Source organism: Artibeus jamaicensis, unplaced genomic scaffold, assembly GCF_021234435.1.
Source record: "Artibeus jamaicensis isolate MK-2021 breed Jamaican fruit bat unplaced genomic scaffold, CSHL_Jam_final contig_797, whole genome shotgun sequence".
Classification (NCBI taxonomy): domain Eukaryota; kingdom Metazoa; phylum Chordata; class Mammalia; order Chiroptera; family Phyllostomidae; genus Artibeus; species Artibeus jamaicensis.
In genome coordinates this window covers 8,561,403-8,584,739 of record NW_026521977.1, presented here as the reverse complement: position 1 = coordinate 8,584,739, position 23,337 = coordinate 8,561,403, and the positions used below count along the sequence as shown (strand labels likewise).

At 38.7% G+C, this 23,337-nt stretch overlaps 1 protein-coding gene across 2 annotated transcripts; it reads left to right on the top strand.

The window, feature by feature from the left end:
* Window positions 1-757: 757 nt before the first annotated feature.
* SAAL1 (serum amyloid A like 1) lies at window positions 758-23,318 on the top strand. 2 transcript variants are annotated; one of them, XM_037150570.2, is made up of 12 exons: window positions 758-926; window positions 2,273-2,389; window positions 5,249-5,332; window positions 8,535-8,614; window positions 10,628-10,687; window positions 10,825-10,940; window positions 11,406-11,586; window positions 13,722-13,804; window positions 13,890-14,078; window positions 19,658-19,851; window positions 21,466-21,558; window positions 22,251-23,318. In XM_037150570.2, exons 1-12 carry the CDS (start codon window positions 792-794, stop codon window positions 22,341-22,343), a joined length of 1,425 nt encoding a protein of 474 aa, XP_037006465.2. In that variant the 5' UTR covers window positions 758-791; the 3' UTR covers window positions 22,344-23,318. The 2 variants fall into 2 exon arrangements, with proteins under 2 accessions (XP_037006465.2, XP_037006464.2); XM_037150569.2 differs by having other exon boundaries at window positions 19,655-19,851.
* The last annotated feature ends 19 nt before the right edge of the window (window positions 23,319-23,337 follow it).

Genomic DNA, 23,337 nt, shown 5'->3' with positions numbered 1-23,337 from the left:
GTATCCTCACAAGTCTATGGGTGCAAATGTATATGGGAGGGTAGGTAATAAAGGGCTGAGAAAAAAGCAAGCAACAATTTAGAGGAGATTACGTCACTGTGTCGAGGTAACTTCAGAAAGAGGTAAGTAGTCGTTTCCTTAGAGAATGGCATGACCGTAGTTCTTCCCGAAACTTTCCAGTCCCGGGGACAGAGAGCTAGAACATAGTTTTTTTTTTTTTAATTTAATTTTATTTATTTATCTTTAGAGGGGAAGGGAAGGAGAGAAGGAGAGAAATATCAACATATGGTTGCCTCTCATGAGTCCCCTGCTGGGAACTGGCCTGCAACCCAGGCATGTGCCCTGACTGGGAATTGAACTGCAATTCTGTGTTTCCTAGACCTGCGCTCAATCCACTGAGCTACACTAGCCAGGGCTAGACCATCGTTCTTAACAAGGACAGCATTGCACTATTCCCATTCCCAGCTTTTGGATGTCTCTGGGGACTTTTGGGGTTGGCATAATTATGGGGCATTTAGTGGATGGACCATGAAATATATGGTCCAGTGAGGGTGACTCACAACAATGATGAATGTGACCATGCCTGGGTCCTGGTGGAGTGGGGTGGCGGAGATGGCTCACCTGAGCTCCTATGGCTGATGGGAACATTGGGCGGGCACCCAGGACTGCAGGCCTCTGGGCAGCAGGGGGCGCTGTGGCCAGAGCAGCGCCGGGCCCTCTGGCACCAGAAGGCCTCTCGCCTCCTCCGGCGGCTTCCGGTGCGGTTCTACGACGCTCTTAACGGCCGAATCATGGACCGTAACCCTTCGCCTCCGTCGCCGCCAAATGGGGACGACTGCGAGGAGGAGGTGGTGGGGGGAGACTGCATAGGGAGCACGGTGTACAGCAAGCACTGGCTTTTCGGCGTCCTCAGCGGGCTTATCCAGGTGTGGAAATTCGCGCCTCTCGTGAGCTCCCCTTACTTTCCCCCCAGTGTCCGGCCCCGCCTCAGGCAGCCCCACCGGGCCTGGTGGCTGGTCTCCACCGCGACCCCCCCCCCCCCCCCCACGGCGCGCGCGGTGGAGTCTCCAGTGTCGGGGCCCCGCAGCTTTCCCCGACCCCGAACTGCCGCAGCCACTCCCGGAGCCCAGAAGGAGGTGTAACGGCAGGAACGCCGGAGCGCCTGCGGTTAAAACATGTTTACTTCTGCAAATTTTCTAAAAATATATGGTCACGTAAATACATTGCTCGGGTTTTTGCTCCCCATTCTCACGGCCGTTTCCGAAGTCTAAGTCCCAATTTACGTTTCGTGGGCTTTTGTTGTAAAAAAAAGAAAATGGTGATTTTGGAATCATAATGCTCTGGTACTCAACTCGCGGCTTCATCACCTACTTGCAGCGTGTCTTTGGGCAAGTTACCACCTAATCGCCCAGATCCTCGCTTTCCTTCGCAGTTTCTGTACAGTAGGATGATAATGTCGTTGTTTATAGGGTTATTGTGTAATTTAAATAAGATAATGGCCGTAGCGTGCTTACCAGGGTGTGTGGCTTATAGGAAGCTGTCCGTGTGAGCTTTCCTCCACGTTTCCCAACTGATTTACCTACTTCCAGTTCCTTTTCTTTCCAGTCATCCACTTCTACACAGCAGCCAGAATAATCTTCCTTTTAAAAAAAACTACCAAAAAGTATCCGTGGGAACTCCTTATAGTTCTTTTGCCTACAGGAGAAGAATGCGTATCTCTTAGCTTGGAATCCAGCCCTATCTGCCCGTGACACTGTAAACTCTCACCACCCCCACGCTGGGGGCCCTTAATGCTGAACACCTGTACTTTGTATGGTCTTCCCTTCTTCACAGTACAAACTCCTCTTCTTCCTCAGAGATCTAGCTTAAATATCACCTAAGGGAAGTTTTCCCTAACTTCTCCCAGGCATAGGTCTTTGGTCCATCATTTTTGCCCTTACAACTTTTTGTCCACGATTCAGTTGAATCAGTCTTTTCAGTGTAATTATCAGTTTATCTGTCTTTTCCCCACCAAACCATAAACTGCTTGAAAGCAAGGGCATAAATCTTACTCATCTTTGTATTTCTGCCCCAATGCCTAGCAACAGTATTTACTCCATGAATGTTGAATGACTAGATCTACCTAAGATACTGATTTTTTTTAACACAGTTTTGCAAGAGAAAATGGTTTGAAGGTGGTATCTTTGTGACTTGTACATGATTATGGGGTAATATTACATAAGGAATACTAAGGACAAGTTTTGTTCACCTCTTTTCTTCTGTGTTTCTGAAGGTTGTTAGCCCTGAAAACAATACATCCAGCTCAGACGATGAGGAGCAGCAGCAGATGGAGCTGGATGAAGACATGGAGAATGAAATTTGCAGAGTGTGGGATATGTCAATGGATGAGGTACGGGGCAGGAAATGAAAATGAAAGGGCTGTTGGGTACTCAGGTAGTGGATGGGTTTTTTCTGTAACCCTGTAGGTGATGGCCTTGAGGCCCCAGGAGCTATAAATGCTCTACTTTTGTCTTTTAGATTTGTGTTAAATACTTAGCTTTACAAATGCCAGAACTCTTGTAACTCAGGAAGGTTCTGATACTTATCTACCTAAAGATAACGTTGGCCTTGGATTTGAGAGTAGGTTGGAATCAGGAAACCATTGATGTAGCATTGTTAAATTAGAAGAAAGGGACAGGAAGGAATTATGTGTATATCATTACATTAATAATATTTTAACATTTGTGTTGTACTCTAGAGCTCCAAAGCATTTTCACCTTTATTACTCCATTTTTTCTCCACAATAACCTTGTGATATAGGTAGTTCCATTATTTTACAGGTAGGAGAAGAAGCAAGAGATGGACTCACATAAGCTCTCATTTTATTACTTGGACTTTGCAGCAAATTCCTCGTTAAAATCCCGATTTAGTCTCTCTCACTTCCCTTCTGTCTTCCACATCACCACCTAAGTTATCTTTTTCCTAAAACATGCTTAATTGTTTTCTTCTCTCAAAAATTGCTAATAGCTATTCATTGCCTCAAGCCATTTTTAAAAACACCCTTATTAAGCTATAATTGACACAAAATATATGCGAAGCATAATTGATATACAAAAACTGCACATTTTAAACTGCAATTTGAAAATTTTTGACGTGTACACACATATGAAACCACCACCATAGCCAAGATAGAGAACATATCTATCACCCCCAAAAGTTTCTTTATGCCCCTTTTAATCCCTCTTACCCCTTCCTGCCTCTGCCCCCTCCAGGCAACCACTGAGCAGCTCTCTGTTACTTCAGAATAGTTTGCATTTTTGAGAGTTTTATGTAAGTTGAGTTATAGTTTATTACAGATAAAGCTGTGAACTTTTGTGTAAGTACGTATGGATGTGTGTTTCCTTTCTCCTGGGTAAATGGCGAGGGTGCTGTGGTTGGATCATGCGGTAGCCACGTGTTTAACTTTTAAAGAAATGGTTGAACTTTTTCCAAAGTTTTTTTAAAAATATCAATCAATCTTTTTAAAGAAAAGATTTTATTTGTTTATCTTGAGAGGGGAAGGGAAGGAGAAAGGGAGAGAAATACTAATGTATGGTTGCCTCTTGTGTGTCCCCTGCTGGGAACTGGCCTGCAACTCAGGCATGAGCCCTGACTGGGAATTGAAGCGCGATTCTTTGGTTCCCAGGGCTGCGCTAGGGAACCAGCTAGGGCTTCCAAAGTTTTTTTTACATTTTATATTACTGTAAGCAGTTTGTTCTCATCTTCACCAATGTGGTATGGTCAGTCTTCTAAATTTTAGTCATTCTAATAAGTGTGGTGATTCTCATTATAATCATAACTTGGATTTCCTTAATTACTAATAATGTATGCATTTTCATGTGCTTATTTGCAGTCATTTATCTTTTTTGATTCAGTGCCAGTTTGAGTCTTTTGTCCATTTTTGAATGGTATTGTTATTTTTTTCTAAAAGTTTTATAATTTTAGGTTTTACTTACAGATCTTTGATCCATATTGAGTTCTTTTTTGAGTATGATGCGAGGTATGGATGAAATTCACTTTTTTCGCACATGGATTCTATCTCACTTGTTAAAAAGCCTGTCCTTTCTCCACTGCATTGCCATTGCACCTTTGTTAAAAATGAGTTGTCTTACATAGACATGTGAATGTGTTTTTGGACTCTTTCTGTTCTATTGATCTATTTGTCTATTTTTACAACAATCCCAAACTGTTTGATGACTGTAACTCCATAATTTTGAAGTCAGGTAGCATTACTCCTTCAACTTTGTCCTTGGTAAGAGTTGTTTTGGTTGTCGTGGGTCCTTTGTATTTCCGTATTAATTTTAGAATTAACTTGTCAGCTTCTACAAAAAGTCTGCTAGAATTTTGACTGAAATTGAGTTGAATTTATAGGTTAGATAGGGAAAGAATTGATAAATTAATGAGTTTCTTGATTCATAAACAAGTTGTATCTTTCCATTTATTTATGTCTTCTCTAATTTCAGCAAACTGAATTAGTTTTTGGCCCATATTCTAACAAGATTCGGTCACATGTCCCATTCAGGTTCCCTGTGTGGTGTGTCCCTTTAGGTTCTGTGGACTGGTCGCACTTTAGGAAGGAAGTGTGAAGCTGCTGCAGCGACGCTGTGGCCAGAGTTTTTTTTCTGTTGAGGACTTTGAAAGCACAAGTTGTGATTTGGGGCATGACCCAATAGGAGTTTTCACCGGTTTCCCTTAACACGTTCTAAGCTCTTAGAAGACAAGAATTAAGAGTTTTACTTTTCCTTATTTCCGGCTTCTAGCACGGTATTGGTAATGAGGAAATGTGTTTGAGTGAGTGAATGGAATTCCTGGTGGTTAGAAAGGTTGTTAATGTAAATATATTCAAGGCAGACAAAGAGGACAGCCCTCTGGAGCATCACAGTTACAGTCAGACCTTGGTTCTCGGTCTCCCTTATCGGACAGTTAGGTTCTCAACCCAGTTGTTCATGGAAAAAACATCTCCGTTGTCGAACAAAACTTAGGTTCTTGACCCATCAGCCCTCTGATACTGATACTAGTTTAGATTTGTTTGTGGAATTGTTCCGTTGCTTGGGACCAGGTACCACAAAGACCTTCTAACATTGCTTTTATCTATTGACACAGATCCTAACCATTTCTTCTTGTGCCTAAAAGGAGGAATATATAGAATTAAGTTTTTTTATGGTTGCCTAAGCTCTGGGGTTAAAGAGTAATATTCAGTATCCAAGGTAATAATCATTTGTATTTCCAGGATGTGGCTTTATTTCTCCAAGAATTTAATGCTCCTGACATATTTTTGGGAGTATTGGCTAAATCCAGATGTCCTCGATTGAGAGTAAGTATGTACGTTTTTATAGCCTCCTCTTTGGAGCAATGACAGCAGATAATGTCTTTCACTTTTCTCGCTTTAATTTTCCTACTGGCTAAAAATTAGTTTATTGAACATTACCAGGTGCTAGGTAACGTGCTATTAAAAGTTGTTAGAATCCTAGCATTTTAGATTTGGCTGGACCAGGGAGATTAATATTTTCACGTAAGCATACCCAAAGTCATGTTGCCAGTAAGTGGCAGAGTGGGGAACAGTACCTAGACCTCCCATTTCTGTTTACTACTCCTTTTGATTCATGTAATCCTCCATTGCTTCCAAACCTTCATTCTAAACTCAGCCTATTATTCAAGACTTTCCATAATCTGAATCTAATTCATCTTTCTAGCATAAAATCTACCTTCAGATATCCTTCTAATTTAGCAAGGCCTGTCTGCTCCTCATCACAGGAGCTTACTGTGATCATCACCATCTCTGTTTCCCTTTGTCTGCCTTCCATCCCCTCTCCATTTTCACATCTGTTATCCAAGATGGCACTTTCTTCCCAGCCTTCCCAAATAAGTCAGCACTCAGTGGCCATTGCTGGTAATAAACACCTGAGATAATTATCTGTATTTCTCATTTATTCTTATCTGTGTTCTGCGCAATGTATTGTGCTTTAGTGCTATTTAGGTTACTGTGTGCTATGCATATTGTAGGCGATTAATAAATATCTGTTAAGTAATTATAATTATGAACAATAGCTGTTATCTGAGTATTTGGGTTACTATTCTATGAGGTTGGGCATTTATCTCTATTTTATAAATAAAAGAACTAGGTCTCAGCTTAAGAAATTTGTCTAAGGTCTTATAACTAGGAAAGAGTAGATCTGGGCTTTGAGCCTGTTCTGTCTTTCAGTATAATCACTGTACTGTATTGTCCCTCTTTCTTTGAAATTACGAAGTGGAAAATTCTATAGCATATTTTTACAAATTGAATGTTGACTTAAAATTTTACTTAGTACAGTGCTCCACCTGAATTGGGGCCTGGTGAAAGGATGAGCCACTTTTTCTTTGGGTACTTACATTATAAAAGATTTTACAGTAGTAATGATTTTTCTCCTGTATTTTTCTAACTTAAATACATTGATTCATGATTGACACTTAAAGAAAATAAGTTTATGTCAGGAATAGCACCTTTCAGGAATCAGTTCTATGATTGTACACGTCTGTAAGCCGCAGCCTTGTCTGTGGGCCATGATTCTCAGCCTTTGCTACAAGTTTGAATCACTGCAGACATAGACTCCCAAAACTTCAACATATCCCAGAATCACTAACGACTAGGTGAACTCCCAGTAGGTTTGGGGTAGGGTTGAGGATTTCAAACAAGTTCCAAAGGGATGCTAGTTCTCTGGACCAGGGCCCACATTTTAAGAAGCTTTGCCCTTGGGAGCTTTTAAAACGTCCTGAGTTGGGCCATACCCTGATCAGGTTAAACAGAGTCTGATTGCTGGGCTCTACACAGCTCTTAAAGTTCCCCCAGGTGATTTGTTCCAGTGAGCAGCCAAGACTGAGAAGCTGGGTCTTTGATTGCAAACTCAGTTACCCCCTCTTTAGTTTGTAAGGGAAATACACACGTTTCCTTTCTGCCCAGCTCTGTTTTCATCTGCCACCAACACTTGATCTCACAGATTTTACTGGCTCTTCACTCCTGTATCTTTGGTGCCACCTATTCTCTTGGTCTCTGATCTCTTTAGTCACTTCCCTGTCACTTCTTTGCTTTTTTTCTCTCTTCCTACATGCTGAGTGTGGATTCCTTCTAAGGTGTAGACCCAGATCCCTTGTTTTTTTAATATTAATTTCTTTAGTGAACACATCCACTCGTTACACCATTAACTTGTAAATCTGCGCCTGTGGTGTCAAAGCTATGACCTACTTTCTCATTTTTTGGTGCCAGGTCTCCAGCTTTTTTCAGGCATTCATTCTGTACCGGCATGCTGCATTTTGCAGTAAAAAATTCCATGTATCCTAACAGTGATTATCATATGTATCTGATCATAAAAATCACCTGGTGTGCTCAGTAAACAAGAGCTTCCCAGGCCCTGCCCTGGGGATTCTGATTGAATAGTTCTGAGATGGGGCTTGGAAATCTGTATTTTTAACATGCTCTCTGAGTAATTCTTAGGATCCAGCAAGTTTGGAAACTATCCTAGCTGAACTCGTGTCTTTTCCTATGCCTTCTTTTCTAGTTCTCTTGTCAGTGGGACCAGTATCCCTGACTGGAGAAAAGAAGCAACTTGAAACCTAGGAATTTGCTTTCCATCAAATTACTTTGCTTTTACCTTGAGACCTTTCTTATCTTTTTTCCTTTGCATGCATGCCATTACCACCTTCATCTTCTTGCATCTTGATTTCGGAGATATACAGTATGGTATGGTGGTCACATGCTCTGGAGCACTGCTATTTCCTAGTTGGGGGCTTTGGGCAAGTTGCTTAAATTTTCTGTACTTTAGTTTCCTCATCTGAAAAATGGGGATAATAATAGTACCTACCTCATAAATTATTATATGAAGTGGTATATGGAAAGTGCCTAGGCATAGTAAGTGCTAAATAAACATTGGCTGTTATTACTGGGCTTATTAACTTCTTTTAAAGTTTTTTTAACTATCATGAAATAGTGCATTTTACTACCAGAGTAATTGTCCTAAAATATTGTTGCAGTGTGTTGTCCCCCTTCTGGAGCACCTTCATGGCTCCATATAACCTTCTAAACTAAATCTAACCACTTCATGGCATTCAGAGCCCTTAATCCTGACCTTCCTACTTGCTGTGTTTATCTCTTGCTGTTCCTTCACTTCACGCAACAGCCTGGCTGCTTTCTTTACTGTCTTCTGTATTAACCATGTACCTTATTCCTGTTTTGCCTTTCCGATTCTTTGTTTGAGTGTCTGTCTTATATGCTTGTCTAAACCCTAGCAGTCATTGAAGACTCAGTTTATCCATAACATTTCTTCTTCCATAACTTCTGCCTGCCTTCAGTCTCACTTTTTTGCATGTCTTTCCTCCTTTCACAGATACTCTGACATTGTCTGGATTCGGGTGCGGGCAATATACTGGTGTGTGCTGCTCCTGTTCTGTCTGCTAAGGCTCAGTGAGCATTTTTCTTCAGGTGTTATTCTTGTATGTGTCTTTCACTTCAGAGCTATTGTGACCTGTGAAATTTGGTTTGACAGGAAATCTGTGTGGGAATATTAGGTAATATGGCCTGTTTCCAGGACTTATGTGTGTCCGTCAGCAGCGATAAAAATCTTGGGTAAGTTTTACTACATAATAATTATATTTTTAAAAAGTAGATTGATATTTCCTATCCCTAAGGAACTCCTGATACATAAGAGAGAGAGGAAGGAAAATATTATAAAACGTAGTACTTCTTTTCTGCCGATGAACATTCTCCACTGTCGATGGTAACTAGGAGCTTCCACACTATTTATGGACACGAGTCAAGATTTTTATCCACGGTAGAAGCACCCGAATCATCAGGTGGTAAGCCAGATAGAATAAGAACAGTGAGGCAAAGCTTCCAGATGGGGCACCTGACCGGAGTCCAAACCAGTTTAGGCTCAGGGAGTCCAGGGGCTGAGAAAGCTAGAGTCAGAAAAAGCTGGAGACTAGTGTCGTTGACTAGAGTTACCCTGGGGACTGCGACTTAGGTCAGAGGGTGGGACTTGCCAACAGACCAGAAGGTTCGGGATTGCCTCTGTGATTCAAAGGCTTTCGTGCTTCTGCTTGGGGGCTAGTTGTCTTCCCATGCAGGGGAGTTTGGGGCAGAGGATTTTTTAATGGTGGAAACCCTGGTGGTTACTTTAAGAGGTATGAGAACACCCTGGATTTACATGCCAAATTTTGTGAGTGAATTCATATTCTAGGCAGAAGGTTCATGGCTGTTAATTAGAATCTTGAAGAAATTTGTGCCCACAATAGTTTAAGAAAACTGTCTTGGGCAGTTATCTTCGGTGAGGGTTGTAGGGTTTATTATAGGGTTCAAGTGATATGATACAGGTACTTGATTACCTCCTCTAGGAGTGGAGGGACTTTCAGATCCTAAGTGTTTATTCAGTAATATATAAACATTCATGGAGTAAATGACTCAGGACTGTGTTTAGTGCCTCTAATGGTTTCTATCAAAAACCTGAGAATGAGTAATGTAAACAGGTTTTATAAATTCAATAAATGTTGCCCTGGCCGGTGTGGCTCAGTGAACTGAGCACCAGCCTGCAAACTGCAAGTTGCAGGTTTGATTCCCAGTCAGGGCACATGCCTGGGTTTCGGGCCAGGTCCCCAGCTGGGGGTATGTGAAAGGCAACTGATCAGGTGTTTCTCTACCTCCCTTCTTCTCTCTAAAAATAAAGAAAATCTTTTTAAAAATTCAATAAGTGCTTATCTTAAAATTATTATGGAACAGTTTACATTGATGATGGGATATGAATTTGTTCAGTCTCTTTGGAACAGTGGGCCATTAACAGGTCAGGTTGGAAAATAGCCATATATCGTGACCCAGCAATGCCACTAACATATGGTAAGAGAAACCACACGCATGTATGTCAGGGTACTGATACAAAAAAGTATTATAGGAGCATTGCTTACAAAAGAGCCTCGAATTGGAATCAACTCAAGTGTCCATTAGTAGTAGACGGAGCCCTGACTGGGGTGGCTCAGTTGCCTGTGAGCTGTCTTGCAAAGTGAAAGGTTGCCAATTCTGTTCCCAGTCAGGGTGTGTGCCTAGGTTGCGAATTTGGTCCTTGGTTGGGGCCCATATGAGAGGCAACTGATCCATGTTTCTCTCACATTTGTGTTTCTCACCCTTTCTTTCTCCCTCCCTTCCCCTCTCTCTAAAAGATAAATAAACAAAAAATTAAAACAAAAACAGTAGACTGGAAAGATAAAGTGTGTAATATTTGTACAATGGAATGTTCTGCAGCAATGAATCAAAGAACAGTTACAGAAACAGCATGGGTACATCTTAAACACATGGCAAAGGAACTGAAACTCAAAAAACCGCATACAATATAACTTCCTCCATATCAAGGTCAAAATCAAATACATTAAATAATAGAACTATATAGTAAGTAAAGTAAAGAGACAGTGGCTGGAAAGTCAGGGTTGTCGTCATTTCTAGGTGGGAAAGAATTGTGATTTGGAAGGGGAACGTGGGCTCTGGAGATGCAGCACTGTCCTATTTTAAAAGGTTTAAAAAATCGAACAAAAACTGCTTTGATACTTAAAATGAGAGAATGAATGCATATTGGTTAAACTGTTTGTTTTTCAGCCAGGTATTACTGCACTGTTTGTATGACTCAGACCCTCCTACTCTGCTGGAGACAAGCAGGTGTGTTTTTCTCTTTCTATGGGTTTTATAAAAACTCACTCGAAAGGGAGTGTAGTAAAAGTAGAGTTAATTCTTTACTCTTGAATTCTTTTACTTTGTTTGAAAGATAAGGTGTCAAGCTCACATTTTTCATGCAGGTTGTTGCTTACGTGCCTGTCCCAGACAGAAGTGGCCAACATCTGGGTTGAAAGAATCCGGGAACACCCCGCTGTTTATGATAGCATGTGCTTCATCATGTCAAGTTCAACAAATGGTAAGTCACCATGTAATCTAGAAAAAATGTTTGATTATATTTAATTGTTAGGAAACCAGGTAACAATTTCTAGAGGTCACTTAAAGGCTAAGTGTAAGGTAAGAAAGTACTTCAATTTGAGATAAAAAATTGTGTTGTGTTGATATGTACTAGATTTATGGGGGGTGATCAGTTCTTAAGATATATAAATGTCTAATCACTATGTGGTACATCTGAATATTGTATGTCACATAATATTGTATGTTAACACATAATATTATATGTCAACTGTAATTGAAAAAAATTATTTTAAAAAAGATAAAATTTCTTCTTAAATTCCCAAGCAAAGGATGCAAACTTCCTGCTTTTGGAATAAGAAATGCCTTGGCAAGATTGGCTTTTTTGGATTAGCTTTAGGAATTTTGCTTAACATTACTGCTTTCAAAATTTTGTTTCTCATTTTCATATTTGTTTTATTCTCTGCAGTTGACTTGCTGGTGAAGGTGGGTGAAGTTGTGGACAAACTCTTTGATTTGGATGAGAAGCTAATGTTGGAATGGATTAGAAATGGGGCTATTCAGCCTCCTGACCATTCCCAAGAGGATTCTGAAGAGCAGCAAGTGTTTAGAATTGTGCCCTGTGTACTCGAAGCTGCCAAACAAGTACGGTAGGTGAGCTCTTTTGTACAAAATGTTCTATGAAAATCCAGTTGCTAGAAGTATCCTTAGATAAAGTCATCTTAATTTCCTTTTGATAGGATGAATAACACAGTTGATCTTTATCAGGTTTGATTCACTACTGATATTTGTGGTGACAGCATATTTGGTCTGTGCAAGAATCATTAATGCTGGTAAAGTACCTGTTCTAAGATGGCTTAGCTGTAGGCTACTGTTAGCATTAATTATAGTCAGTGTTTAAAGTCTTGTGCAATTTTGTGTAATTCAAATCAGTGGGTAAGATTTTCTTGTCCTTTATTGTCCGTTGGACATTTAAGAACTTTATCAATTAATTTCAAACATTTGTTTTCTTGTTTCTTGTGTATAGGTGCCATTTTTAGATAAGGGACTGACTTTTGGGCTCTGATTTCTTCCCAAGAGTGATTTCTTGGTTTTGTAGGTTATTAAAACTTTATTGCTAGTGACTAGAAAATTAATTTATGAATTGATCTGTTTAATGGTCAATTGTGCATTCTTAGTGCTTTAACCTACATTAAAGCCTATTAATTTTTATTTCATCTTATTTTTTTTTTTATTTTTAGAGAGAGGTGAAGGGAGGCAGAAAAAGATGGAGAGCAACATCAATGTGTGGTTGCCTCTCGTGTGCCCCCTCTGGGGACTTGGCCTGCAACCCAGGCATGTGCCCTGACTGGGAATTGAACTAGTGACCCTTTAGACTAGTGCTCAATCCACTGAGCCACACCAGCCAGGGCTAAAGCCTATTAATTTTATATCCTTTATATAAGTGAGGATTAAATTCATCATCTTTTCCCCAAACCTTTAGTATTCTCAGTCTCAGTAAATGATATAGTCATTATCCTTTTTGCACAACAGGGAAGAAATGTGGACACTATTGCTGACTCTACCTCATTCCACTCTTTTCCCATGGCCAGTCAGCCTCCAAGGGTTTTCCCTGACTTTTTCTGGGATTCCATCCATGCTACCTTCTGGCTGCTGTTTCTCACCTAGACAACTGCAGGGTTCTCTCACTTGCATTCCTTGCTATGAGGTTTGCTCCTTCCAAGTCTAGACTCTAGAAGACACCATAACCATGTCACTTTCATGCTTGTGACTCTTCAATTGCCTTTCTTAGGATGTGGTTCAGATTTTTTAAAAAACTTGGCGTAAAAGATCCTGTACAGTACTGCTCCATCCTTACTCTTTGTACTGTGTTTCAGCCATATGAAATTTCCTTCATTTCTTAACTAAACCAAGCTCTCTTAACTCCAAGTCTTTGCGCGCTATGTCTCTTCTACCTCAAACATTTCTTTGCCCCTTCACGTTTCTGCGTAAACAGCATTTCTCTTAAGATACCTTTCCTGACACTCCAATCTAAAGTAAGTCTGTTTGCTATGTCCTCTACTAACACCTTCAACTTCTTCTAGCATTACACTTGTATTACTTTGTTATTACCCCTTTAATTCTCTTCTTTTAGACTATAAACCTCTTGAAGGTAGGAACAATGTCTTAATATATCTGTTTTTCACCCCCTAATATAGTATCTGAAAACAGCTGGTACTTGAATATTTGCTGAACCATCTTTTAATTGTTTACTATCTTTTCACATAAGCATTTAGTTGAACAAGTAAGATTGTGAGTTTCTAGAAGTTCAAACTGTTGATCACAAAAATCATACTTAACATGGTTTTAGTGTTCCGATCTAGGGTGCTAGGATAATCCTGTTAAGTTTTAAGAACCTCAGTGTTGTCAGTACAGTGGACCTTACATTCATTCTGTATAAGTCTTAGTCATTTTTTTTGTCCTGATTAGTCAAGTAAACCAGAATGATAAAGTATCACTTCATAGGTTTTTGCATTGTTGCAAAAACTTTTATGGGAAAAAGCGAAAAAGAATGTTTACTTTTTATCTTGTTTGTGTTTATTATGTTACAGAATTTTTTTTGACTGATTTCCTCATTAGAATGTAAGCTCTGGTGAGCACAGAGACTTTGTCGTATTCCCTGTTTTTTCCTCAACACCTCCGGCAGCGACTAGTACAGAGTGATGAGTATTTGTTGACTGAATACATGATTGCAATCCTATGACTGTAAAGTACTTGATTCCGTGCTTTTGCTTTTTGTATTTAGTTCTGAAAATCTGGAAGGACTCGATGTTTACATGCATATCTTACAGCTACTTACCACAGTGGATGATGGAATTCAAGCAATTGGTAAGATGCTATATGGGGAAGCACTGTATTTACTCATTTAATTATTTGATTTTTTTTTAAGTACTACTTTATCATTTTTATTAAGTGCAGTGTCCTGGTACTGGAAAAGACACTTGGAATTTACTTTTTGACTTGGTCTGCCATGAATTCTGCCAGTCTGATGATCCACCCGTCATACTTCAAGAACAGAAGACGGTGCTAGCCTCCGTTTTTTCAGTATTGTCTGCCATCTATGCTCTACAGGTTGAACTGGAGTATCTAAAGATAGAAAACGGCAAGTATGACATAGTTCACTGGGTTAAATTCTAGTCAGATTTTAAAGCCCAGGTTTGTGTTGTTCATTTGGTTTCTTTATGCTATTTTTTACTTTAGGGCTTTTATTCTCTTGATTACAAAAATATTAGCATTCTCAAAAAAAATTGTAAATTTATAAAAAGAAAAAATAGTGCTTGTATTTCTCGCATCTAAAGATAATTGTTAGGCACTCCCATGCATATATAGGTTTAAGTCCCTACTTTTTTTTTTTTTTTTTTTTTTTTTTTTTTGGGGAGTCTCCTCCCTGTCCTGTCGCGCCGATGTTGTTAGGCAACAGTTTTTCATTTAGAAGTATAAAATGAATATTTTCCTGTATAAATAAATGGTCTTTCACAGAATGATTTTTATCACTACAGTTATAAAAGTCATGATCTACAGTTTCAGCTTTTTTTCCACATGAGAAGTCAATTATTGCAACATCTTTCAGTGGAAAAAACAGTTTACTCACATTGATTTGAAATGTTATGGTCACTGTTTTAAATGACTCTCTCTCTATATCTTATTCAGTTCCATTGCTCTAGTCATGTATCAGTACCTATAGTGTTTTTGTGACTAAAGCTTTATGTTTTGAGACCTAATAGGACTGGTCCCCCTTCACTCTGTTTCAGAATTTTTTTTTACTATTTATTTTTGTTTGATACTGAATTAGATTGAGAATTTTCAAAAATAAACCCCCAAAATCTTCCTGGCATTTATATTGGGACCATGTTAAATTTATAGAGTGTCCAAGAACATTTGCTTTTTCATTAGTTCATCTTATCTTATATCTCAGTAATGTTTTATGATTTTGTTCATATAGATCTTGCATACTCTTATTAGGTTTACTCCAAGATATTTTATCTTTTTGATTGCTATCGTGTGTGATGCCTTTTCTTCCATCGGTTATTATTGTTGGAATGTATGAAGGCTGTTGATTTCTTTATATTAACTTTATACCCAGTTACCTCACTGAATTCTCATACTGTTTTTAATAGTTGTTCCAGTGGTAATCATGGGCTTCATCTGATACTGCTTTGGTTTTAAGTTTGGTAGGTTTTATCACTTTTCTGTCTCTGATTTCTTTCTCTTATCTAATGGGTTTCCTTGTACATCTGGTGTTAAGTAATAGTGGTGGCAGAAAACATACTTACCTTGTTTCTGACTTTATTGAGTGAGAATGATTCTGGAGTTTCACCATTAATCAGGTGCTATTTACTGCGATAGGAAAGATTTATTTTAACTGCTGTAAGTTTGAGATGTCTTCTAGATATTCTAGTGGAAATGTTGAGCAAGGAGTTTATGAATTTAGATCTGAGGTCTTCTATAACCTTGTTTATTTCATTTGACTTATTTTGATATGAAATGAGAGGAAAATTAACGTCTCTACTAACATGTTCGTCTTTTTATCATTTGTAATTTGCTTAGTGAGTGATGCCATGTTATTTGGAATATAGACATTCATCATAAATTACCTACCTTTGTCCTTTTTCATGCTTTTTTTTGGCTTGAGGTCTATTATTATATCAAGAGAGAAAGATTGAGGTTTGTGTTTGTCACTATTGTCTTTGCCCATCTTTTTCTTTTCAAACTTTCTAAATACTTTGTTTTATGTGTGTTGATTTCTTTTTTATAGGTGAATTAAACTCATATAAATATATTGATATTTAGGTGTGTTTGATCTGAATGCTGTTATATTTTCCATTATGTATGTTACATTTACATGTCGCTGTACATGATTTGTTTTGTTTTTGTGTGTGGGTTTTTTTTTTTGAAGATTTTATTTATCTTTGAGAGAGGAAGGGAAGGAGAGGAGGAGAGAAACATCAATGTGTGGTTGCCTTTCATGCATCCCCTGCTGGGAACTGACCTGCAGGGAACCGTCCTGCAACCCAGGCATGTGCCCTGACGGGGAATCGAACCGCGATTGTGTGGTTCGCAGGCCCACGCTCAATCCACTGAGCTATGCCAGCCAGGGCTTGTGTGTGGTTATTTTTAAAATTTTATTGATTGTTACAGTTGTCCCAATTTTTCCCCTTTTGCCTCCCTCCATGTTATGCCCTCCGTCCCCACTTATTTCTGGCGGTTCTGAGTTATGTTTGCTTGTAGTGCAGCTGTAATTTTGGTGTGGTTGTACAAGTAGGTGAGCCGTGTTTACCTGTGCTGCCGCCTCGACTGGGAGTCCTTTGTGTGTAGTTCAAACATTTTGAAAAGTTTGTATTTTGGGTTGATGGTTACCTTTATAACTGCTCCCCAAATATAGTTATAACTATTCCCTCTTTTTACAAATTCTTTTTTTTTTAAATTCTTTATTTATTTATTTTTAGAGAGAGGGGAAGGGAAGGAGAAAGAGAGTTAGAGAAACATCGATGTGTGGTTGCCTCTCAGGTGGCCCCCCACTGGGGACCTGACCTGCAACCCAGGCATGTGCCCTGATTGGGAATGGAACTGGTGACCCTTTGGTTCGCAGCCCATGCTCAATCCACTGAGCTACACCAGCCAGGGCTAAAAATTCTTAAAATCTAATGGCTTTTAAGCCATTAGATATAACTTTTTAAAAGATATATCTCAGCATTGACTCTTCCTTTTCAATTTTTCCCAGTGCTTTTAAATTACAATTTTTTAAGACAGTGTGTGTGTTGGGGGAAGGGGTGTTTCTGAATTATATTTTTGGATGTCTGTTCTGTTTCATCATTTTGTGCTTCATCTTTGAGGGTTATAATTTTGTTTATGTGGGATCTCCTTTCCTATCTTCCATAACCATTATCTTCCTTTAAAAAAACAAACACTTTTATTTTCACTCTTTTGGTGTGCTTTGTTCTTTCTTACCTCCATTATCTGTTACCGTGTCTCAGCAGGGTCCAGCTCTCCTGCATGCTGCTGCCAGTTTTGCCTTCATTTCTGTGGTGCCTTTAATTTCTTTTTACTTCTTCCTTGAGCTCCACCATCTCAAGTTTCCTCTCAGTCTCAGCTCCTGTGTTGTGCTTGGTTACATGCGTTTTTAAAAAATCATGGCCTATATCTTAATATTCATAAGCTTCATGGCAACATTTTTTGCTGAGTATTCTTCATCATTTGTTTTTCCTGTTTCTTTTTTTTCTTTGATATCTTTGTGTTGCTCTTATGCCCATTTCTTTTTGCTCACTCATCTTTGAATGAATTGAGTTGCAGGGAGTTCATGTAGGAGATGGGCTAAGACTGTTTTCTAGGTCATTGATTTTCAACCTTTTTCATCTCGTGGCTCACATAAACTACTAAAATTCTGCAGCACACCAAAAAATACGTATTTTTTCTGATCTGGCAAAAAAATAGCTATAATTTTGCTTCATTCACATCAGTCTGCTATTGTTGTATTGGCTGTTGTCATTTTTTAATTTGACAGTCTAAGAGAAAAGAGGTTAATGCCCTTGATTAAACTGTCAGATATTGCACGTTTTAAATTCTTGTAGCACACCAGTTGAAAATCGATGTTCTAGGCTAACAGGAGTAGGGTCTGTGAGTCTTCTAGCTCTTTTTCTCAGGACCAGAGGTAGCTATAGTAAAGTATCACTTTTTCCTTGCCATTTGCTTCCTGCAGATTACTTGTTTATGCCATATTCCTCAGGGTCTCAGAACCCCAGGGAAGTGCCAGCTGTCATCTTGCTCATTCCCTGCACTCTGTTGCTACTGTTGCAAATAAGGGATTCTTAGAGAAATGGACTTTTCTGGCTCTTTCTGAGCTCAGCCACCTCAAGTTCTTCTCTTTCCTTCCTCGCCCCCTGGTTGATTTATACTGCATTTTATGCTATCTCCAGCTACCTTCTGTTTGAGGTTTCAGCTGTCTCCTGTTTTTTCCAAGCTGGATTTGGGGGTTTTGTTGCTTATTCTCTTTGTTTCTTTGTGGCGATTTCTGAAAGGAACAGAGTGGAAATGCTGCCTTTGAGTCCATTGCTAGTTGTAACCTCCCTGGATCTGTATATGCACTTTCTGTTGGAAATCATACAGAGTTTGTTTTTTTTCTTTTTGTTTCCTTTTTCTGTTTTTTCATACAGAGTTTTTATTTGGAATACTAGTAACTCATCTTTCTTGATATTATGGGACAAAGTATTCTTTTCTTCTCCCCACTCTCCAAAACTTTATGATTTTTTTATGATTGGGTGAGAAAGTATAAAGATGCTCCTTTAACTTTACTGATTGACACCCATTTCCTCATCCTGCCCTAAGCCTTGAACTGCTTTGCAGAGTTACTGCTGAGGGTGAGAAAGAGAGGAGAGAGCCTGTATAGATTAGATGATTGTGATCTACAGGGAATCATGGAGTGAGGAATTGGGTGTTAGAGTCAAGAGTTGGTGATGATGCAAGTATGAAAGTGGGAGAAACTCCAAGGGGAATACAGTAAAGCAGCCTGTCGGGCGTTGCTCTGGAGAGGTGACACTGAGCTGAGAAATAGAGGATAAGATTTTCTGGGTTGCCAGCTTTTTTAAAATGACATTTTCGTGCAATGTAAAAGACCTAACTTTGGAAATGAAATTGGGTTTAAAAAAATTAATATACTTGATTCAGTAGTATAGCAAACGTTTTCCCTGGATTTATAATTATTAAACAAAGTTAAAAGTGATTGATTCAGAGTGAGATATGTTTTAGCATGTTCATGTTAAACACTAAACATATTTTGAGTTGGAGCTTTATTTAGTTTTATGTTCATTTTTTATTACAGGATAACTAAAATAGATGGTCTGCTTTTTTAAAAAAGATTTTATTTATTTATTTTTAGAGGAGAAGGGAGTGAGAAAGAGAAGGAGAGATATATCAGTGTGTGGTTATCTTTCACATGGCCCCCTCTGGGGACCTGGCCTGCAACCCAGGCATGTGCCCTGACTGGGAATTGAACCAGTTTGCAGCCCATGCTCAATCCATTGAGCTACACCAGCCAGGGCTGGTGGTCTGCTTTTAAGAAATTATCCTTTTCTTTTATCTTAATAAAACATAAAATTTAAACATTTTAAGAGTTTTACGAAAGTTGAAGTTTAAAATTCAAATTATTTTCTCACTATGGCCCTATGTGATGGGATTCTTGCCCAGCTTTCTAAACTCATCTTGTGCTTTCCTTGTTCACTCAGTTTAAGTCCCACTGGCCTTCTTTTTGTTCTTCAGACCTTCCATGATATTTCTGTTTGGGGCTTTCGCACTTGTTCCCTCAGCCTGAAATGTATTTTCTGGGCTCTTTGCATTGATTCTTCTTATCCTTTAGTTCTCCACTCGGTGTCACCTCTTCTGAGAGCCTCCCCTGCCAGCTGCTTTGTTGTATCCTTTTTGATTTTCTTCATAGAACTTTCCAAAATCTGAAATGGCCTGCTTTATTCATTTGCTTATTTGAGAGTATAAAAATGTAAGTCTCTTGAGGGCTGAGGCCCTGATGATCTTGTTTCCCACTGTAACTGCAGTACCTGAAATATCATCTCGGGCACTAATAGGTGTTCAGTGTGAATGAATGTATGCATGAATGGGTGAACAAATGAATGATGTATGAACAACCAAATTTAACTGGCTGCTCTCATACCTCTTGATTTGTTTGTACAGTAGATCTTCCTCTGATTGACAGCCTGATTCGTGTCTTACAAAATATGGAGCATTGTCAGAAGAAACCAGAAAACTCAGCAGAGTCTAACACAGAAGAAACTAAAAAGTCTGATTTAAGCCAAGATGATTTTCACTTGAAAATCTTAAAGGATATTTCATGTGAATTTCTTTCTAATATTTTCCAAGTATTAACAAAGGTAAGAAAGTATTAATGGTTTCTTTAGCAAAAGACAGTATGGATTCCTTAATGCTTCCAACTTTATTATTATTATTACTATTTAATATAAAAGTAGTATAACTATATTACATAAATTTGGGAAAATAGAAAAAAAATCACCATAAGCTTATTATAGTCTTAAACCAGCAACTGATGTGATATGCTATATTTTTATACATCTTTGTGTTTTTCAGGTATTTTTAACCCAGTACATACAATTTTTATTTAACACTACATTATAAGCACTTTTCCTGACTTTAGATCAATTAATTCACTGAAAGACTTCTTACTGAGAGCGAGTTTGATACCTAATTTGTCCCCTCCAAAATAAATTTTTTAAATTGTAATCTTGTCTTAAGGAATAGTCTTCCTGAACATGTTCTGGATTATGAGCATATTCTTCCTTTGAACATACTCTTTCTGTCCATGTATTTTAGAAGAAATATGTATTCATATTTATTGAATTTTTCTCAAGAAGGATATTTTTTAAAACAAATTTCTGTTATTCTGGTGATTTGTTTTTTGATGAATTGTTCTGCTTCCCTTTCCCAGACCAGGTCTGTTACTTTAGCATAGGTTTTCAGAAGTCAGATTACTAGGTGTGACATTGTAAGTGAGAAGACGACTGAGCAAATGGCTGCATGTTTCCCAGAGGCTTTAACCTGTGAAATGTTGATTGTACTTGATCCTTGGGTTTATCATTGTATATCAAGTAAAATTCAGGAGGTGCCTTATGCACCTGGATTGTGCCTTATGATGACTGATATTTTTATTATTAGTGAGTTTGAATATCTTTCCATATACTTGTTATTGGTTGCATTTCATGCTTTATAAATTTATTCATTTTTACTGTTTGCATGGAACTTGCAAAAGATAAAATATTACTTGGGTAATACTGTATTTTGTGCATATTCATTGCAAATATTTTCCCCATTGTTCTCTTGTGTTTTTGGAGGGAAGGACATAGATGTTTGTTAATTTTTAAATGATAGAAATGTAGAAGGAAGGTGGGCTGAGACTAAAGCAGAGATGTGACATGAAAATTCTTTCATGCCATACTTAATGGAGTTCGGACTTAATCTTGAGGAAACTGAGGAGCTACTAAAGATTTTTTTAAGCAACAAATGATGGGATCTATTTAGAAAGATTACTCCAAAAGCAACAGGGAGAAGATCAGAGAGAGCTGAGACTGGAGGCCAAGAGCAATCAGCAGGCTCTTGTGGCTGTAATGCTCAAGAATGACCTGAAAAATGAGAGCCTTCATGGTGGAAATGTGGTTGGAGAGGAGAATGGGATGGGAGATTTAATAGAATTAAACATTTAGGGGGCGGAGTGAACAGCAGAGGAGGAAATGCCTCTTCGGCGTCCCAAGTTTTTGGTTTATATAGTTGGGCTGGTGGGTGGTAGTGCATGCTGTTCACCAAGGCGAGGACTGCCAAGGAGCACGTGCTGGGTTACACCAGGAGGAACGATACCAGGTTCAGTTTGGGACATTCGAAATGCCTGTAGGATCAGTAGGGAATTATATATACAGATGTCTTTATTCAGCAGGTAGAGAAATTTTTCTTTCTTACGTCTTTTTGTTTTGTTTTAGGAGACTGTGGCTAAGGGACTAAAGGAGGGCCAGTTAAGCAAGCAGAAGTGTACCTGTGCGTTTCAAAACCTCCTTCCTTTCTACAGCCCTGTGGTGAGTAGGAGTAAATGCATACAGGTGGCTGAGTCTCAGAGGATTACTAAATAAAATGTTTTAAAATAAACACTTGATCTTCAGGGCCATTGTCAAAAGAGTGCACGCAGTTCACGTGACTTCGTGCCTTTGCCCCATAGGTGACTGCTGGGTAGTTCCTGGGACTAGCCTGAGGTGCAGTTCAGATTTTAGGAGAAAGGAATCAGCACTAATTTTTTTAGTAGTCCTTTCTGTTATGAACAAGACAGCATGTATATATTAATGAAAAATAAGGTTCTTAGGTAGGTATAGTCAGTAGGTTTATCTCTTTCTTCAATTTGCGTCACATTTACTATCATTAAAGGCAGTTTCAGGAGAGGAACTGTTTTAGGAAAGTGAAGTATGGAATGTGGGAGTGAGGGAATATAGCAGGAAGGAGGATGGAAATAAAACTTCATTAATGGACCCAGAAGGATAACCAGTGGAAGGTAAAGCCCAGTTCAAGAGTAAAACAAAAGGGTAAGGGCTAGTCACTTCCTGGATGTTTCAGAGGACTCTTCAGGGAATACTGTTGTCGTCTGGGGGCATGCCATTATTTCATTCCTCTGGACTGTTTAGAAACCACAGGTAGAGCACTTTATAGTCAGTAATCAACATCTTAAATCACCTTTTCCTCTACTGATGTCTATTTGGTTCTTTTGTTTGACTCACAGGTGGAAGACTTTCTCAAAATCCTGCGTGAAGTTGATAAGACCCTTGCTACTGACCTAGAAGAAAGCTTCCCAAGTTTAAAGGTTCAGACTTAAAAACTGAATTGTAATTTCTTCTTCCCAAGAAATAAACTTTGTTATTTTTTTTTTTTTTACTGACAGTTGAAATTGACATATAGGAATTATTAGGTAAAGCTTATGTAAGACCGTAATTGTCTGGTATTACACTCATGTCCTTCTCCCTCTCCCAGTATTACCTCACTTTTAAAAGAATTAAACCATAAAATTACAGTCTTACTGTTTAACTGTAATTGGTAGGTTTACTTGAAGTATATTTGTATGTCTTCAGATCTTCTCCTTAGGCTCTGTGTGACTATATTCAACATGAAGTGTCAAAGGCACAGGTGGAATCACTGTTGCCTGCTAGCCGGTGCTAAAAATTCCACTCTTACTTGCTCTTAAGTTTAAGATTAAGGTGCAAATAACTGTGTAAGAGTAATACTCGAAGTTACTAGTCATGTTTACCTCAGTGCATATTAATTTCACATTTTGTTTTCCTGAGAGCACCTTTTTTATTTAAAATATTTGTTATTGTTGTTCAATTGCAGTAGTCCCCATTTTCCCCCATTGCTCTCCCCTGCCCCCCTCCCACATTCAGTCAGCCCCCCACCCCCCTCCTGCCTTTGTCCTTGTCCATGGGTCTTTTATTCTGTTCCTTGACTTGACTCTTCCCCTTCTTTCCTCCATTATCCCTCTTCCCCTTCCCCTCTGGTCACTGTCAGTTTGTTTTTTATTTCCATGTCTCTGGTTCCAAGAATACCTTCTTTAAAAGACCTTGGGTGTCTGAGGGGAAAAGTGCCATTCAAAATGGGTAAGTTACAGGAGAAAAGGATGCTTTATGGGAAGACTAGGAATGTCCAAGTTATTTTTAGCTTCCCTTTTCTGCCTTGAACCTGCCCTGTTGTTATTTCTTGTTACTGTAACATTATGAGATGGTACATAATTTCATAATGCTTTGATATGTTTGAAAACTTCCTAAGTTATAAATTATAATAAATTGTTTTAAAAGAACATGAGTCACATGAAAACT

Bases quoted from the DNA above. Each gene is read 5' to 3' on its own strand.
- SAAL1 (XM_037150569.2), top strand. From the start codon at position 792: ATGGACCGTAACCCTTCGCCTCCGTCGCCGCCAAATGGGGACGACTGC. The intron at 8,615-10,627 runs GTAAGTTTTACT...TTTGTTTTTCAG, and splicing joins AGCAGCGATAAAAATCTTGG to CCAGGTATTACTGCACTGTT. The intron at 13,805-13,889 runs GTAAGATGCTAT...ATTTTTATTAAG, and splicing joins TGATGGAATTCAAGCAATTG to TGCAGTGTCCTGGTACTGGA.